Raw genomic sequence first — 20,546 nt, 5'->3', positions numbered from 1 at the left:
TTGGCATCACATCCATGTACACCAATATACCCTCCACAGAAACCATCAACATCATCACACAGTTAGAAGAACAATCCAAAATTCCTGAACCCCACATAACAGAAATAGCTAGCATTCTAAAATTAATTGCAGAACAAAACGATTTCTCATTTGATAATCAGTTCTACTCACAAGAAGACAGGCTTCCAATGGGGCTCAGTCAGTGGACTCCTAGCCAACATTCTTCTCAATCACATTGACAATAAAATATTCGAAAAATTGTAAGACCCAAACAATACCAGATAATATATTGGTACCGTTATGTAGATGGTGCACTCTCACCTACAACAACAAAGCAGTGTACAGAATAGGCAACATACTCAAAAAACAAGGGGTAAAAATAGCCTACAGGACAGACAACTCAACACAGAGAAAGCTAAGGACAACCAACACAAGCAAAGACAAACACAACACATCTGGTATTCACCAACGAACATACCAGGACTGCAAAGCAGTTTATATAGGGCAAACAAGCAGAATCTTTAATACTAGATACACTGAACATGAACACAGAATAGCATTATACATATATATATATATATATATATATATATATATATATATATATATATGTATGTATGTATGTATATACCACAGACACTTTTGAAAGATTCAGAACAACCGCCAGGAACACCTTCAACTGTCCCACTGTCAGCCATCTTGTTTTTACACCTTCAACTCATCCACTGCCCACGATGTTTGTTTCTACAGCTGGTAAACAGTAAAACAGTGACAGTGACAGTGGTAACTCAATATATAGTGTTTGACAGCGATGAAGACCAATAAAAAGATGTTTGTGAAACATTATGTAAATAGACACACACACACACACACACACAGAATTAAATATTTCGGGCATAGAAATAACAAGTTTTCAAATTGAAATTTTGGCTTAAACAATTTATCTACTTTAAGATATAAATGGTTGCAGATGACAAACTGTGGAATAAAACGGTCACTTTAGAAACACAACACATCAGAGAAACCACACCATATCGTAAAAAAAGGTATGTATTCATAATTTATGTGTTTTTTTTCAAATATCTGTAATTAAGATTTAAAAACTAATAGCTACAAGTATAAAAACAGCTAAGAACACTCTTTATTTTTAACAGATGAAAAAGTAGCCCACTGAAGATGCTGCAACTGCAGTCAAACATGTTTGGACTAAAAAGCAAAATTGTGTTAATTGTGTTTTGCTAAAGGCGGACCCTATCCTAAAACGTATGTAAGGTGGAAGGAGTATAAAGAGGGTCTACATAAGGGTGATGTACTTGTGGACAGTATTATGTAAATGGAAGCGGACGTAGATGAAGGTGAAATGGGAGAAATGGTACTGCGTGAAGAATTTGACAGAGCAATGAAAGATTTAAGTTGAAAGAAGGCCCCAGGAATAGACAACATTCCATTAGAAATACTGACAGCCTTGGGAGAGGCAGCCATGACAGAACTCTTCCAACTGGTGAGGAAGATGTGTGAGACAGGCTAAATACCTTCAGACTTCCACAACAAAGTAATAATTCCAATCCAAAGAAAGCAGGTGTTGGCAGGTGTGAAAATTATCGAACTATCAATTTCGTAAGTCATGGTTGCAAAATACTGACACGAATTCTTTAAAAACGAATGGAAAAACTGGTAGAAGCTGACCTCGGGGAATATCAGTTTGGATTCCGTAGAAATGTTGGAACACGTGAGCAAATACGACTTACTTAGAAGACAGGTTAAGGAAAGACAAACCTATGTTACTAACATTCGTAGATTTAGAAAAGCTTTTGGCAATGTTCACTGGATTTCTCTCTTTCAAATTCTGAAGGTGGTATGTGTAAAATATAGGGAGCGAAAGGCTACTCACAATTCGTACAGAAACACGATTGCAGTTATAAGAGTTGAGGTACATGAAAGGGAAGCAGTGGTTGAGAAGGGAGTGAAATTGGGGTGTAGCCTATTCCAAATGTTATTCAACCTATATATTGAGCAAACAGTAAAGAAAACAAAAGAAAAATTGGAGTAAGAATTAAAATCCATAGAGAAGAAATAAAAATTTTGAGGTTTGCCGACGACATTTTAATTCTGTCAGAGACAGCAAAGGACCTGGAAGAGCAGTTAAACGGAATGGACAGTGTCTTGAAGGGAAGATATAAGATGAACATCAATAAAAGTAAAACGAGGATAATGGAATGTAGTCGAATTAAATCAGGTGATGCTGAGACAATTAGATTAGAAAATGAGACACAAAGTATAAATTGGTTTTACCATTTGGGGAGCGAAATAAATTATGATAGTCGAAGTAGAGAGGATATAAAATTTTGACTGGCTATAGCAAGTAAAACGATTCTGAAGAAGAGAAATTTGTTAACATCGAGTATAGATTTGAGTGTTAGGAAGTCTTCTCTGAAAGTATTTTTAAAGAGTGTAGTCATGTATGGAATTGAGATATGGACGATAAGCAGTGTAGACAAGAAGAAAATAGCAGCTTTTGAAATGTGGTGCTACAGAAAAATTCTGATGGTTAGATGCGTAGATCGCGTAACTGTGGGAGGCTACTGAATAGAATTGGGGAGGAGAGGAATTTGTGGCACAATTTGACTAGAAGAAGGGGCAAATTGGTAGGACACGTTCTGAGACATCAAGCGATCACCAATTTAGTATTGGAGGAAAGCGTGGACGGTAAAAATCGTAGAGGGAGACCAAGAGACGAATACACTAAGCAGATTCAAAAGGATGTAGGTTGCAGAAGTTATTCGGAGATGAAGAGGCTTGCACAGGATAGAGTAGCGTGGTGCATCAAACCAGTATCTGGACTGAAGACCACAACAACAGAACACTGGAGAATCTGATCTTGTAAATAATTACTAAAATACAAGACTATAAGCTACTTTTAAACGTTTCTTATTGTTATAAATGCAATAAAGTGTGATTAGTTTAACTCATCCTGTCATGTTAAATAAGCTAACATTTTTGGGAGTGTATTTTCTTATTGAGCCTATAATCTTAAAAGACAATAATCCTTCAACATCCAGTAAGCGTTCACATTCTCATAAAAATTACAACAATTAAAAGTCAAGAATGATGGGGTGCTTCCAAAAGTTGTATAACTGTATGAAGGAGTTTTTTTCGCCACTACCGGTTTCACGTCAGTGTAGACGCATCTTCAGCTTTATAATGGTAATATTTCCATAATGCAGGTAGACAATTAGGAAGTTCCAGTTTTCGGGAAGTTATCCACGTTAAATGTCAAACCACAATAGTGGGCTGTCACAATAAAATAGAGTACACCCAAAAGGTGCTTGTAAAGATGTACAAAGCATGACTGCTGAAAGAGCCAGGCCGGTAACACCACGTGGGATATATTATGAGATCTGGTAGACTCCAACTGTATAAAAGCAATGACGTAAAACTTAAAATGCCGTGTAGCGTGCATACTTCCTCCGTATTGATAACTGGCTGGTGGGATGTAAGAATCCTTTGGAGGCTAGCAACACAGAAGATTTGAGTCTATTGGAACGGAACACAAGAGCAGATTGGGAGATGATAGGGAAGGAAGTCGGTTGAGTTATGCAGGCACGACTTTCGAGGTATCGACTGCCTCACATTTTGGTCAGTTAACTCTCCATTAGCGCAAGAATCCGTCCACTTGCACATTCCTTGCTGTGAAAATATCAAACACCTAATAAGTCCTTGATGCGCGCTACTGAATCATTTCTCACCTTCATTTGTAATGTAATTTGTGTACTCTTTATGTTATTCAGACTCAGAAACTTACGGACCGTTCACATTTCTGAACGAAAAATAAGGCGAAAATATCTCTAAGCTAGGAATGATTCTCAGTAAGGCATATCGTTCCCAATAATAATAATAATAATAATAATAATAATAATAATCTGTGAGAGTAAGAGTACCTATATGCTCAGATGAGTTGTATAACAGCTGTTAGCCATGAAATTCGTAAAATATTTAAATTAAATTGTTATTTATTATCATTCCTTGTGTCGAACAGTTTGTTCACATTTACATGGCTTCAATACATTTATGTGAAGCATCGCAGATCGTCTACTGCATGTTCTTGGTTTCATAGAGACTGTGAAGTCGATTTTTCTTATAAACCCATCGTACCCACGTAAACCTTTAGCAGTGAAATATGACAGATTCATATTTCGTATGTTATCCACTTAGAGCAACAAATTCCCTTTTTTTCAGTTACGCTAGAGAGTGGAAAAACGTTTACGGATGAGAACGAACAGCATGATGTAACACTCTGTTTTCATGCTGAATAGATGGAGTATATATTCAGCTATCATGACTGAATGTGCTGGGGTAACAGAGAATACGATAAAAGTAAGTAACATATTCAAACATTTTGCAGGATCGAGATCAGAGCACACGTCTCAGTTTTTAGCTCTAGCGGCATTTTTCACTTTAATTGTGGCCTTAGCTCTAGCACTCATGTTTAATCGGCCAGAAAGTTTTATTACAGAGCAGAGCCTCTCTAAAACTGATCCCCAGGTTATAGCCATATAACATTTCCAAAGTTGTAGTTTGTAGAGCTTGTAAAGGGCACTAGACTCGCATTCAAGAGAACTGTGGCTCAAATCCTCGTTCGACTACCCAGATTTTCGTTTTCCCTGATTCGCCAATGGCAAATCCGAGCGTGTTCCTGTGAAGAATGAACAGCGATAGTTTCTTTCTCCATCGTTCTTTCATCCGAGCATGTGCTCCATCTCTGATGAGTTACTCTACGGGACCTTACACGTTCTTTTTGCTTCCACAGATTTTGGAAAAGTCGGTGAGACGTGCTTGTATAACTTCGCTATTTGAAAACTGTCCATGGACGACAAAGATCTGAGCTACGTACCGGTAGATTATACAGTTTTAAGGTGTCAGGAACGCTCATTATATACCACAGGCTGGTACAGGCTGGATCCTGCGTTCTGCATTGTGATGAATCAACATTTCCACAGTCATTGTGACTTAATAGAGTTTCCTGACTTTCATCCAACACCATTGATTTCTGTCCACAAATCACTTACACTGTTGTGCTCTATTAAGTGGTCATTTCTGTTTCCCCAGACAGTTGATATGAAAGCTCTTCTGGAAGTCTCCACACGATTCAACAGAAAGTTTATAGGCACAACAGTCAATTGTTCAAAGATGTGCGTAAATAATAGATGTAGATATGTTGACTCAGCTGCCCTTACCGATGGATTATATCCAACTCCCAATGTGCAACCATTAAAGCGATCTTCAAATGCGTCTTCTTTGAACAGCTCGAAAACCATTCTCTCCAGCGAAGACAAATCCCAGTACAGAATTTACCTACATTAAATTTCCTAAAAAGACCTTATTCAGTTCTTTACTATAGAAATAAAAGCTTCCACGTAGCGATAGAGTGAATATGGAAACCTCGCGATTCGTTTTTGGAGGTGTTGTGGGTTACATAAAATCTATCGGTCTATCGGTAGGGTAGCCAAATCATCCTGCATACGGGATAGCAGCCCAGCTGCTGAAAACCGTGGTCTGGAAATCAAGCAATTACAAATGGAAAAATATGTGTCAGTATCGCAACGACACCTACTCCTGCGATTACAGTGTTGGTGAAAGCTTATTTCTCTCTTTAGGTTTTATAATGGTGGCTGATGGGGAGGTACATTGGGCTTTAAGGCGCTGAATATTTTATAGTCAGCTGAAAATACCGAAAAATAGCTTCAGAGAAGTAATGTTCAAAAGGAACCATAATTTTGTAGCATGGGAATAATTAATACCTTTTGATGTTATATGAAGATATACAGAAACACGTGAGGCTACTTTAAGTGACCTTTTTATGATATGATATCAGAAAGGTACGGAAATTCGTTAATTAAAATTATTACATCGTACCGAGATATGCACCGTCAACTTCAGTGTAGTTCTCCTGGTAGAGAATATACATATGCCACAGTTTCTGCCACTTTGAAATGCATCCTGGAAGACTTTCTTCGTTAGTGTGTTTATAACATCAGTGATTCTACTTGAAACTCCTCCACCGTATCAAACCCTAGCCACTTTAACTTTTTTTTCTCATCTTGGGAAAGAAGAAGAAGTCTCACGGAGATATGTCTGATGAGCAATGTTGGCGGAAAATAGCTGTCATATGGTTTTTGCATAAAAATTTCTGAGTAATGGATATCGCGGTAGAGTGTCCAATCGTTCGTACGACACTACTGTCAACGTCTTCTCCTCACGTCCTATCCAAGCCCTCTTAGAAGTTTCAGTTTACCGTCTCATCAAAACGGACGAACTCTTTACGAGCAATTCCATCATCATGAAAAAAAAAAAGAACAGAAGGCCAACAGCGACTTATGTTACACTTGAATTGTCAAGCATTCTTTGCCGAGGGGAAGGAGCATTTCTCGTTTGTGACGATTGCTGTTTCGTTCCAGAGTCATGGCAACAAAGTCAGTTTTCGTCATCAGCGACTACCTTTGAAAGAAATGATGGCTCACGTCGGACCAGTTGTTTACGCTTCCTCCAGACGTCGATACTATGTTGCTTCTGATTGTTTTGAAGGATTTGTGATACATACATTGCCGCAATGCTTCTCATGTTGATTTCCTCCGCCACAAAATGTTCACCTGAACCAAAACTTGTACCCAAGATATTGCAGATTTCTCGGTTGGTCTGCCTACGATCCTGCTGAAACATACCTCTCATCTTATTAACATGTGATGCCAGTGGATACCCGATCGGAAAGGTCATTGTCTCAAGCCGATGTTTGCAAGTTTTTGAAACGATTGCACCACTCGTAAGCTTGTGTCTGACCTGAAGCATTTAGTTTAAAAGATGAGTTTACACAGACACGCTGGCCTTCACCAGCAACCACCGCAAAACTGCAGCTCGCGGTAACACGACCAGCGAAATATGGGCACCAGCAGTTAACAAATCACTCAGCTCGTAGTTGCTTGCCACAATGATTAGACAAGAATGTTTCAGGAGCCCCCTAACAATGTTTCAGTGAAGCCTACGTGTTGCTAAATGCATGCAAAATTCAAACATCATTGTCGTCAGTGAGACGCACTTACACTTCTTAATGACACGTAAGGCATTCTTAAAAGAGTGCAAGTAGTATGGCTATGGCGATTCTGAGTAATTTGCAAAAAAAATGGTTCAAATGGCTCTGAGCACTATGGGACTTAACATCTGAGGTCATCAGTCCCCTAGAACTTAGAACTTCTTAAACCTAGCTAACCTAAGGACATCACACACATCCATGCTCAAGGCAGGATTCGAACCTGCGACCGTAGCGGTCGCGCGGTTCCAGACTGAAGCGCCTAGAACCGCTTGGCCACCACGGCTGGCAGTAATTTGCATTTAAAGGCGGTACTGAAGTATGTGGTACCAAGTAACGACACGATCCAAGATGGCGTTCACTTCACCTTGAAGCATTTGTGTGTGTGTGTGTGTGTGTGTGTGTGTGTGTGTGTGTGTGAGAGAGAGAGAGAGAGAGAGAGATCACCTACTGCATGAGGGCAACGTGATTAGTTGATAAAAAATATATTTTTTTTTCAAATTCCACGACAATTTTCAAATTTCTCACATTTATCTCTTAATGATGTCATACATGCACTCATCAAGGTCAAACGTAATTGACCGTGCCCTTCATGTTTGCTATCTGCACTAGTACTTGCTCTTATCAATGTCAACTACACTCTACAGCAGACTGTGATGGTGCTGGATCCAGGATAACAATTGCCGTACTCCTGGCAATAATTCTTTGGAATGAGCCTTCTTAATTCCCGAACTGACATGGATTGGAGTCAGGCTAACTATTCAGTCAAATGGAAGTTTTTCCTAGTTTGTTTTTTGCAGCCGCTAAATTTGAAATCGTGCTGTCTCCACATATGATCCCCTAGGAGAGGACGTCAGAGGAACAGACTTCTTCTGCAAAAGCCTCTAGACTTCTGGGGTATGTCTCAGTGCTGTTCCTGTTTACTTCGGATAATAATTCTGCAAATATGTTTGATAGAGTGCTCTTCTACGAGTTCAGCTTATATATACAATTGAATCTGTACAGCACACTGTTGATATTGTTACTTGGCTATTATATTGGACTGTATCTGACACATTTTAACCCTCGTGATTACTATGCTCCGACTGGTTGTCTCCCAAATCAACTCTGTTTTGTGTTATATCATGAATGTGACCGAGTGCAAATAAGGTGATGTTTAAGCCACAAGAGAGCTTGTGACAAGGAATGGGAAGTGTTAAGCCAAATCTGTAGGTAATTGTAGTTTCTACGCCATTGTCTTACAACTGAGGTGAAACTGTAGTTCGATTACCACTATGCCTGTTTTCTACAACGGAATGAACCTCTAAATACGATTAACACCGAAGTATCTTCCACAACTGTTTGTGAAACAAATACGCGGTCCAGTGACAATAATATGAACACTGCCTTTGTTCAACTTCAACGTGGAATAACCACTCACAGGTGGGAGGGGCAGCACAACAGATGGAGGATATGTAAAGCGTGCCGGAGGGACGTGAAAAACTGTGCAGTAGTTATAATAGGGAAACAGAGCGATTTATCTGACGTGTAAGAGGGCATGATGATTGGCTTTCGGGGCAAGGGTGGAAGCATTTCCGAAACGGTTAAGTTTATAAACTGTTCGCGTGCCGCCTTGGTCAAAGTAAACCATGCATTGCAAAAGGGCACTATCCAAAATAGGTGCCGAAGCAACTGTGTTCATAACGGACCATAGATACAGGGATGAACGAAGGCTGCAGAGATGTGTATAGGCGAATAGACGTGCAGCTGGACGTACACTGAGCGGTGACAGGTGATATTTTCAGACCAATCACGTTTTATGTTCATAGGACAGATGACTGTTGGTGCATAAGGACCTGCATCAATCCTACAAAGGGTGCAGAGGAGGGAGCGTCATGGTGTGGGGAATGCTTTGTGGCATACACTAGGTTATCTCGTCATTCTGCAAAGCGCAGTGCATCATCAATACAAGTACGCATGTTTCCTTGGCGACCATGTCCACCCCTACATGCAGTCATGCAGTTTGTTTTTTTCTCACCTTGATGGCTCTACCAACATGACAATGCAACCTGTCACACAGTTCACAGTGTATGTGCATGCCTGGAAGAGCACCAGGATGAGTTAACCGTATCTTGCCAACCAACTCCGCGGATTTAAGTTCAATCGAGGAACCTATCACAGATGTTGGCACGGCTCCATGTCCCTGTCGGTAACTTACCACCCTCACTGACTCTCTTATTGCACGTCCGCACGGCAAAAGGTGGTTATTCAGGCTTGTGACAGGTGGTCACATTAATGTGAGTGGGTCATGTATGTTGACATTTATTTAGCCAAGAAAGTCTCATAGTGGATAACGTGTCCGCCCCCGGTAGCTGAGTGTTGTCGACACGGGAGCTCAGCGTGTTCGGTCAGAGAGCCGGTTGGCCTCTGTAATAAAAAAAAATTAAAAAAACTGAGTGGAACGATCAACAGCCGAACTTGAACAGGATGTCTTCCGACGTCCGCAACGACCAAACACAACGATCAGTAACGAACAAAATACCAAAAAAAACTATTCAGCGTGACAGACTGTCAATCCTAAGGCCCCAGATTCGATTCCCGGCTGGGTCGGAGATTTTCTCCGCTCAGGGACTAGGTGTTGTGCTATCCTTATCATCATCATTTCATCCCCATCGACGCCCAAGTCGCCGAAGTGACGTCAGATCGAAAGACTTGCACCAGGCGACCAGTCTACCCGACGGGTGGTCCTCCTCACACGACTTTTTTTTCTTTTAATGGAGCAGTTGCTATACCTAGAAAATTTTAGCTACGTGACAAAGAGCCACAGAGGATCGAAACTTATTGCAGGGACTGTCAGTTGACGCACAACGTAGAAATAACATAGCACTTAGTGCATAAACAGACAGTAAGAATCTGTTATCCATTGCCAAAAAGTCACTCAAAACAGTCACACCCATTGAAGATGTGAGAGTATGCGTTTGGAGTGACTTAAATTAGAAAGAGCACATAATGCTCTGGGCCACAGAATTAAAGGATGAGTTTTTCAAAGCCCTGTAATTCCCACGCATTGACTTGCGTAAATTTGGCTCAAAATGCGTAGAATTATCCTCTCTAATGCTGCAAAAGCGTGGAACCCTGCGACGTCATCCTCGGGCTGACGACACTTCAAACAGCAAGGTGTCAACACAAAGGAAAAAAAGGGCATAGCTCAGAAGGTCACGTGAGGTGTAAGGTGGATTAATGATGTCACACTGGCACCAACCTTTTCACCGCGATTCTGCCCAGCGCCATCATGGACGTGTCACATGATAAGGAGATCGACACATCCCCTCTTACGCCCAGCACATTCCTCTTATTGGTGGCTGAGGAAAACATTCCAGACACACCGCCACTCAGAATAGGCACGAAAAGGCCTCAAAGGGTGTCATAAATGGCGTCAATGGAAACACCCCTTTCTTGACAAAATTTGGCACTGCTAAAGTCCTCAGACGTTTCCACGCTTCTCTAGAGACACTGTGTGCTGCATCACCACTATACGTGATCTGACCCCTTTGGAACGCAGCGTGATCACAGCGTTTGCTCTCGAGTATAGGTTGGAACCACCAGAGACCGTTCAAAGCCTTTCGACGAAATTTGAACTTGGTTTGCGGCAGGAAAGAAACTTATTGATATCTATCCCTCCTACTTCGCGTCCTCGTTTGGGGTGATCGCGATGAGAGCAGGGTCGTTCGACTTTGACACATGGGTTCAAAAATGGTGCAAATGGCTCTGAGCACTATGGGACTTAACATCTGTGGTCATCAGTCCCCTAGAACTTAGAACTAATTAAACCTAACTAACCTAAGGACATCACACACATCCATGCCCGAGGTAGGATTCGAACCTGCGACCGTAGCAGTCGTGCGGTTCCCGACTGAGCGCCGAGAACCGCGAGACCACCGCGGCCGGCTGACACATGGGTGTTTCGACTATGACACATGAGTGAATAAAACGGCAAAGGGTACCTCTACGACCACCAGTTCGGCAAAACTTTCGGTGAGTATATTAAAATTGATCGTGTTCATAAACAAAGCGTAAAGTTAATCCGAGCTGCCTGGGAGTAGGCAACTCATTGACACCCGTTCAAATCCAGTCGTCTTCTTGCAGTCGCCTCGGAGTGCCTTATAGGCTGTTTCTATAGTCGTTTATTTTTAAAATTCCTAATAAAGGTGTACGGCTGCCACGAAGAGTTTTGACGAATTGTGGGGTCTTCAATTGACCCTTTTCTGTTTCATTCATGAACGTGAGAATGTCGCGTGTCCCTCCCCCCCCCCCCCCCCCCCACCCCCTTTCGACCGTGATCACGCGACAGAAGGACTCGAGATATAGGAGGGATGATAAATAGCGTCGCAATGGTTAGAAATTAAACGGTTTCGAAAAGTGATCCTGTATTTCTATTGCCAAATGTAGTAATCGCACAACAGACGTTTGTCAGATGAAGATTAACATGAAAAATGCTGAGGACGTGTGGTCTACCGACGGAGAGAGCTTGCCAAAACCTTAGAATGCCTGAGTACTGCCCTTTGGTCTGGGACGAGACATGATTGTTATAGGATTTAGTGATGCATATTTCGTCACAGTTGCGTTTACTCGGCGCGAAAGCGTCATTACGAGGCTCATACAACAACATGAAAGGCATCGGGCATCACGGAATTCGTAGAAAAGTCAACCAGCATTTGTTTCATGCGTTACAGGGTGTCTCAAAACCTTATGGGTAAAAATGGAACCGGTGACAGTGGGTGCACAACCGACAACACTGAAGTAGGGAACCAATGGTCGAAAATGCGCAATTATTGTGATATAGACATACACAGCGTACACCGCTTGACGACGACGCGTGTAGTTCTGCTGCACTCTTGTGAGAATTACGTGTGTCTGTTGTACCCTGGTACAGGCAGTAGCTGATAAATTGCGTACACCCCCGACCAACCATCAGACTTACTGCAGACAACTTAACTCGTACTAGTGGAACACGTATTGGACTCCTATCACAAAAAAATCCAGGTACTGAGACCAACAGAGTTTGAGCCCCGCGTTCACTGCTGTAAATAGATTATCAATCGCATGCTGTAGTGCTGAACTTTGTCCAGTACTGTTTTCGGATGAAGCCTCATTCGCCCGTGATGACAGCCGCAACTGCCATTTCTGGATTGAGGACAATCAGCACATCAGTGACCACGAGTAACGAGTCTCTGTCAGCGTGTGGATGAGCACGTCCAAGATCAACTGATAATATCTTGTCAGGTGTAGAAGTATCAATCCGGAATTTGGCTACAATAATTACAAGTCTATTGTTTGAAACTGATAAACAATATTTTATTCAATATAATCTCCATTGCTATTTATACATTTCTCTCACCTCTCCGGCAGGCTATGAAAAAAAAAGAAAAAAAAAACAGTTCTTCTTTTGAAGCGAACCAGTCAACAAGCCATTTTCGTACATTTTCTTACGAATTGAAGCGTTGTTCAGTGAGAGCGTGTCCCAGTGATTCAAATAGATGACAATCGGGTGGAGCCAAGTCTGGAGAATAAGCTGCATGCTCTATTACTTCCCAACTGAACTCCTCAGTCTTTCCCATGACCCGTTTTACTGTGCGTGATGGGGCGTTATCATGGAGCAATATGTCTTTGTGTTGCCTTTTTCCATATTCCGATCGTTTTTCACGTAATCCTCAATTTAAATCGATCATTTTCTGTTGGTAGTGATCAGTGTTAACGGTTTCACCACGTTTTAGCAGCTCATAATATGTGACACCCTTCTCATCCCACCAAACACGGAGCTCTTTCTTCTTTGCAAAGCGATTTGGTCTTGGAGTGGATGTCGATGGTTTGCCTGTATTCCCTCATGATTTACGACGCTTAGGATTCTCACAATATGTCTATCTTTCATCACATGTCACTACTCGATGGAGAAACGAAATTTTTTTGTATCTGGCGAGCAGCATTTCACAAGTGGTCTTTCGATTTGCTTGCTGTCTTTTAGTCAGTTCATGTGGAACGCGTTTTCCCACTTTCTGCATCTTTCCCATAGCTTTCAACCGAAGAGAAACGGCTTTCTGCGTCACATTCAATTGTTCCGCGAGTTCCTCTTGAGTCTGAGTATCATCTTCATCGAACAAGGCCTACAATTCGTTGTGATTTTCGATGGATTCCCACGCTCGTCGTTTCTCGCGTCAAAATCACCACTTTTGAATTTTTTAAACCACTCGAAACATTGTGTTTTCCCAAGAGACTGTTCGCCGAGAGCTTCGACAAGCATTCAATGGGATTCTGCAGCAGTATTCTTCAAATGATCACAGGAAACCAATGCCATCCTCAAATCGCAGTTCGTAGGCACAAAAATCGACATTTTTACTGATTTCAAAGAGACGCCGATGTATGGAACTTGGGTTACTGTATGTTGACATTCGTCGTCAACCGCTACAGGAAGCAGGTGCGGCTGTAGACGCGGTATCACGGGCCCTACGCTGACGGCGAGCACCATCCATAGGGAAATTCCTGTTTCATACTTCTACACCTGTTATTTTCTGTCCCTCGTTTGACTAGTACACTTTACTTGGTGTTCCTGCGAGATGTGCTGTCCCTCTTCATAGGGACCGCACCCTTTGTTGTCTGCAAAAGGATGTGGGCTCAACACGACAGTGCACCACTCTCCTTCGATGTTAATATCTGTGAGCAGCTGAACAGGAAGTACCTTCACTGTTGGATTAGAATAGGACCTTCTGTCAAAAGGCCAGTGCGATCGTCGTACCTCACACCTTGGACTTTTTCTTTTGAGGTTGTGTCAAGACGCTAGTGTATGAAACCCCTAGAAACGGATTAATACCTGCTTTCTAGGTTCCAGGCGTTTCCTGGTACAATAGGCACCAGAGGTTTTTGAGAAAGTGTGGTGGAAGTTTAGGCTCCATTGCCATGCATGTATTGAGACTGGGAGTCATCACTTTAACAGTTACTACGAACTATATTGTTGTTATGTCTATAACACAATAAATATGCGTTTCCAACCATTGGTTCCCTGTATCAGTGTAATCGGTTGTGAGCTCACTATCACCTGTTTCATTTGGACCCAACAAGCTAGAGACTCACTGTATGCACTGATGAGCCCGAACACTCTGACCACTTGCTTAACTGCTTGTTCGTCTGCCTTTCAAGTGCAACAAAGCTGTGATTCACCGTCCCATGGATTTGATAAGCCTTGTCAAGTTTCTCGTGGGTATGCGGCACCAGAAGTCTACGCACAGGTCACGCAAAGCGATAGCTTGTAGGCGCGGAGCTGGCGTCCTATAGCTTCTCAGATGTGTTCCATTACGTTTAACTCAAGCCGAATTTACTGGCCAAGACATCAACATCCGTCTCCTAGCATGCTCCTCAAGCCATCGTAAGACAATTCTAGTTTTGTGATTCGACCAGTTATCCTGCTGGAAGCTGCCATAGCCGTCTGGGAAGACATCAAGCATGAAGGGACGCAAGTGGGCCGCAAACGTTGTTCACGTTTATTGTGGTGCCTTCGATGACTGCCATAGATCCCACGGAAGACAACGGGAGAGTTTCTACAGTGTAAAACAGCCCCACTGGCCTGTATCAGCGGCACGGTGAATGTTTCGAGCAACCACCCATATGGAAGACAGAGTATGCAGACATAATCATCGACCTAGCGTAACAAAAATTCATCCGACCAGGGGGAACGTTCAGATTGATGCCGTACCCACTGCTATCGTAACTGTAGTTGTCGGTCAATCAACGTCGGAACATGTAGAAGTCGTCTCCTGCGAAGCCCAATGTTCGACGTACGTTCAGCGATATTCTATAAACACCTGTGCCTGCATAAGTATTGTGCTCCATCGTTAGATCTGGCACCGATCGTCACTTTTCAACCTCTACGTAGCGTAAGAGCGTCGCGTCTCTAAGTTATGTGATCATGATCATGATGTGCACGCCCAACACAGAGATTACGATTTCAGTCACTTTCCATGGATGTTCACAACCGTAACACGTGAGCAGCCGACCAGGTTCGTCGTTGGCGAGATGCTCGTTCCCTAGCACCAGGCCATAATAATCTGCCCTTTATCAAAGTTGTTGATTTCAGTGGATTTCTGATTGAAAGGTTTACAATAATAAGTGGCACATCTTGTAATCAGCGACTTCGTTTGTGAGCTACCGTATTTACGGTGTTGAGGTATTTTATGGGTGTCGATAGAACTCTGAATATTTGTTACTTTGAGCAGTCCTCAGTATTGTAACGAGCACTAATTAGTCTGAGAAGGTAAAGTGCCACTGAAAGTGTAAAGTTATCAGTATCTTTGAATATCAGATATTACGATAAAAATTAATATCGACTATTAATGGATATTTTTCAGACTGGAAGAAAGTAATAATTGCCCTAACTTGTAAGGATATGCTACCTCTTGATAGTGCCAATGATTGGTGTGAAAACAAGCTCTGTAAATGTTACTACAAAAAATCTGGAATCTGCTTATGTGAATAAAGAGAGTAGTGTTAACAGTAGTGATAGAGTCTTTTGTTACAATGTCAACTGCGCCCATATTATGTGGAATCGCGGAATGGAAACTTTGACATTTACGTAATGGATTTTATGCCCACATTTCCGTCGCGTTGGCTGCAGAATTATACTAGTAATTACAATCTTTGGAAAAACAGTGAAGTACCATTCGTAGCGACGTAGTTGTTTGATAGTAGAGCAGCGACTGAGATCACTCAGTTACTCCTCTTTCGCTGCGCTACTTTATCGCATCGGCCGCACATAACCACTACAACGTAGAAGTGCAGTCTCAGAGTATACGAAGCCTCATAAATGAAAACAGGTTCTCTAACCTCACCTTCATTTCTGATTCAGTGACTTCTATTCGAATGATCCATAGGTGTGTAGTACAGGTACCAAGCGAAGAAACCCATATCACAGAGGGTTGGTTCTAAAGTACGAGGGCTATTTGGAAAGTAAGGAGCGATCAGTCGCGACATCGAGATCACAGAGAAAAATCAAAACATAGTTGCAACAATTAGTTACATCTTCGAGCCACTTCTGTACATAGTCACCGCTCCGACTTAACTTAGACATCTGTCGTAGCATTGTGACAACCTTCTAATACGCTCGTAATAGAAGCCAGTCCCCTGTGCTTCCCGAGAATTCTCCAAGCTGGACTGCTGGTGGTTGTCTGAGCCAAAATGTTATATTCATACTGAGCGGGTCTTCTGAGCAGAGATGAAAGTCACAGGGAGCAAAGTCCGGTCTGTATGGTGGGTGATCACTCCCCATCGAAAACGCTGCAGGAGCGTCCTCATTGCTGCTACAGTATGCGGTCAAGAACCGTCATGAATAAGGAACTGCTTGACAGTTACATTATGTGACGTCGCATGAAATCAGGCGAAATCTCTGGACATAAACCTACACTTGGCGGGAGACAGTTTTCTGTGCATCTATACGTGCTCACTGTGCGCTCAGAACTGGGAAGATCGACGTGACGCTATCACGTGGCATACTAGAGGCACCGACCAAAACTTCTGTGCAAAGCTTCAACGGATTACCACTGTGGTTGCCATCTAACGGCCGATTGTTCCCTACTTTCCGCTAACTCTCGTATCAGTCACCACTTCTAAAAAATAAACTTAACGATATTAATTTCTCGTTCGTTTGCTGGTACATTTCTGCAGTCCTGGTACTTACTGAAACCTCCGTGCCACAGTATCGTACCCCACCGCTAGAGGAGCAAAGGGAAAACTATTTAGCCCATTGATAAAATGTAGATGGACTAAACCATTCTGTTTTTGGGTGTCACGTATCAATAGCATCCCACGGGCGTCGCGGAATTGGCAACGAAATTGCAAGTTTCCGACTGACGCCAACAGCGATGGTGAGCGATCTGGAGGACGCAATGGTGCGCGCTCACTGAACCACGCCTCCAGTTACTGTGGACTACGAGTACCCCCTGCCGCCACGATGTAGGACGACCCGTGGCAGACATATGGCCCACTTGCTCTTGGAGCTTCACGGCTACGACACCATCGTTTATGATTCGTAGAGCGGTCGTTGTCCTAGTTGCTATAGTATCAGCTGGACTCTCTTTCCAGCTGCATTATTTCTAATGAGTCTTCGTTCGTTTGGAAGAATACAAGTTAAGTAAATTGTGCGTTTACTGTTTGCTAATCATTTCTACTCCTGTCCAGCTTCCCTACGTCGACAGTTGCCACACCACTCTGAAGTCCGTCTGTCCTTACCATTGTGTGCGAAATTGTACACAATAGTATTGGTTTATCTAGTGCCATGGAAGGATACTGTGGCGTGGATATTTCAAGGAGGACTACACCTGTGTACGTCTTTCTCGTGCAAGGCCGGAATTTCACCTCCTATTGGGTCTTCTCATGCAATGTAGGTACGCTAGGTAAATTTTCCGTTTCCCCTTTCACATCTCGTTGTTAGTCCAGGGCTCCATGACTACTAATGCCCAAATAAAAACAAAAGCACTCAGATATGACGAAAGGCTAACGTTAGTTACTTACAAAAAAGACAATGAGACTGGCAAGAGGCAGCCAGAAGATATCGTCTGTGGCGCCCTCGCTGGCGTAGACGATGAGGAAGAAGTAGACGCCGAGGGATGCAGTGGCGACGCAGCAACCGCCTAAGGAGAATAGCAGCAGCGGCCTCCGGCCCAGTCGGTCCACCACGAGGGAGAAGACCGCACAGGACAGCACCGCGCAGCTGGAGACGCCGATGGCCGAAAGCTGCGGGTCCAGCGAGCTGTCGCTCTCCACCAGGATCTGCATCGTGTTGGCAGTGATGGCGTCGACGCCGCCCAGCACCAAGAACGTCGCGAAGGCCATTGATACCTGTTACCATAAAGCTGACTGATAAAAAGAGCTTTTAAGTGAAATAGCTTGATATCTATAAGTACAATGAACCTCATTAACCACAGAAAAATCGTAAAAATGAAGATAAATTCAGAAGTCTCATACTGGACTATCTTTCGATGTGTCTGGTGACTATACCTAAAGTTATTAAACTGTTACTCTAAGAGATAGAGCTGCGCCGACTAAGGTTGGTCCTTCTTTAGATGTTCATCCGTCAGTATGACACATTTTTCTCAACGATGGGTAACGTGAGTGTAACCTTTCGTAGTCTGCATTTTGGCTTTTAAGGAAACATCTAGAAAATCGCAACACTGTCACTCTGGAAATGCTTGCCACGCAGTTGCTTCTTCATCGTAGGAAAGAGGAAGAAGTAACTGCGTGTCGGGTGAGGATACAGGGAGCGAGACAAAATTTGATAAATGAAGCAACATGTGTGCCTTGATCTTGTGCTGGGGTGTTGTAAGGCTCGAATACTCGAATAGCTTTCCGTGATACTTCGTCTTGATAGCCTCGTGCAACCTCATTAGGCTATTTCGGTAGTAAGCTTCACTGACTGACTGCCCATGTGAGCACGGCGGCTTGTCAGTCCCAAATTGCATTTAAGTCAAGAAGGGGATGAAATAGAGGAGGAGGGACACCATAGATATAAGTTTGAGGAATGCCCTGACCCACTCCCACCAGAAATAATAGAAGAAATTCATCAAGAGATTAGTAATAAGATAGAGGAAATAGATATTATTTCGCTCCAGGATAGGAAAAATTTGAAAGTCATATTGAGATTACATGTGGATGTATTTGCACCAAAGATGGGTAGTATTAAAGATTTTCAATACAAATTTGAGGTCAAAGACCATAAACCCTTTTGTGTTCCATCTTATTCCATACCACATAGTTATCGAGAGCAAGTATTTCTTGAGATCAGTAAAATGTTGGATGATGACATAACTAACCATCCAAGTCACCATATAATTCACCCTTATACATTGAGAGTAAAAAGGACGGGAGCATATGTTTGGTACTCGATTCGAGACAAATAAATACAATTATAATTTCGGAAACAAATGGACCAGAGAAATTGGAGGAGTTGATTCAGAAGTTTCCTGGAGTACAGATCCGTTCTTCCAAGAATTTGTGTTGAAGTTTTTGGCAAATAGAATTGGAATCTTCAAGTCGAAAATACACAGAATTTATTGTCTTTGGTCGTTGCTACCAATTCAGACGTTTACCATTTTGTCTGAAAATTTCGTCAGATGCCTTTATTCGCAGTCTGAACTCTATACTGAATCTCGACATACTTCAGAAAATTGTTTGCGATGTGGACGACGTTCTTGTGGCGGATGCAACTTGGGCAGGACATTATTACATACTGGATAATTTCCTACAAATTATGAAAAAACATGGGGTCACTGTTAACATTACCAAATCGCATTTTGGAAAGTCAAAAATTAAATTTTTAGGATATAAGATATCTGCAGAAGGTATAACGCCAGACGAGAAGAAGATGGACGATATTCATAATATTCCTACTCCCTACAACAAGAAAAGTTTAAGGAGACTCTGGGAATTTATAAATTTTTACAAAAAATGTATATGGATAGACACTCTTACAGCACCTTCACTATGTGGACATACAGGAGAAAACACACCCTGGATATGGGATAAACAGGCAGATGAAGAATTTCATAAGTTGAAGGAGGCACTGAATAATGCTCCGATTTTATCATACCCAGATTAAAGTCAGGAGTTCTGTCTAGTTACTGATAGTGCAAACCCCGGGCTGGGGGCGGTACTATTTCAACAAATTGAAGAAAACGGTAAGATGATACATAAAACAATAGCCTTTGCAAGTAGAGTACTATCGAAAGCAGAAAAGATTTAACCTATAACAGAGTCAGAAGCTCTAGCCATAGTATGGGCATTTCAAAAATTTCGACATTTTCTGTTTGGCAGAAAAACACGAGTATACACAGACTATAAAGCATTAGAGTCTTTAATCTCTTCTAAATCAACCCACGGACGTTTGACAATATGGATGCAAGTATTGCAGGAGTATGACTTTTCAATAACATACATACCAGGACCTGAAAATATTCTGGGTGATGCATTGACTCGTTCACCGCAGAGAATGGCAGAGGACCAGAAAATCAACATTGAAGATGAAGAACGAACTATCAATTACCTAAAAAACGTACCATTCGAAAATTTTATCACAAATACTTTAAGAAATTTATCTGACGAACAACCAAGATCAGACCCTCCCTAAGATTAAACAAAAACTTACTGAAAAAACAAACACAGAAATTAGAAAAAACTACATAGTAAAATACATTTTTTTAAAATGTAATGATGATACTGCACAATGGTTAGCATGCATCCTTGTTGAACTTATTACCAAATACATTTGGTATACCCACTTCAGCAGTGGACGTTTTGGACCCAAGAAATGCTATCTGAAAATGAAAAAAACACTACACTTCCGAAATATGGAGCAACGTATTCGACGCGTTCTTAAAAGTTGTAAAAAATGCATACAGTCAGAACATGTGACATATCAGACCAGACCACCAATGTATCCAATTTTTCC

The 20,546-nt window shown here is 42.1% G+C and overlaps 1 protein-coding gene across 1 annotated transcript in view; it reads right to left on the bottom strand.

Annotated features, from left to right (window-relative positions):
* The window catches only part of LOC124613926 (facilitated trehalose transporter Tret1-like), a 127,409-nt gene that overhangs the window by 25,248 nt on the left and 81,615 nt on the right, over positions 1-20,546 (bottom strand). The window contains exon 4 of the mRNA XM_047142679.1: positions 17,615-17,941. Within this exon, the coding sequence (XP_046998635.1) occupies positions 17,615-17,941 (327 nt within the window). The remainder of the gene's footprint in view (positions 1-17,614; positions 17,942-20,546) is intronic.

Source organism: Schistocerca americana, chromosome 4 (assembly GCF_021461395.2).
Source record: "Schistocerca americana isolate TAMUIC-IGC-003095 chromosome 4, iqSchAmer2.1, whole genome shotgun sequence".
Taxonomy (NCBI): Eukaryota; Metazoa; Arthropoda; class Insecta; order Orthoptera; family Acrididae; genus Schistocerca; species Schistocerca americana.
The sequence above is the reverse complement of the archived record's forward strand: the minus strand, read 5'-3'. Positions and strand labels throughout refer to the sequence as shown.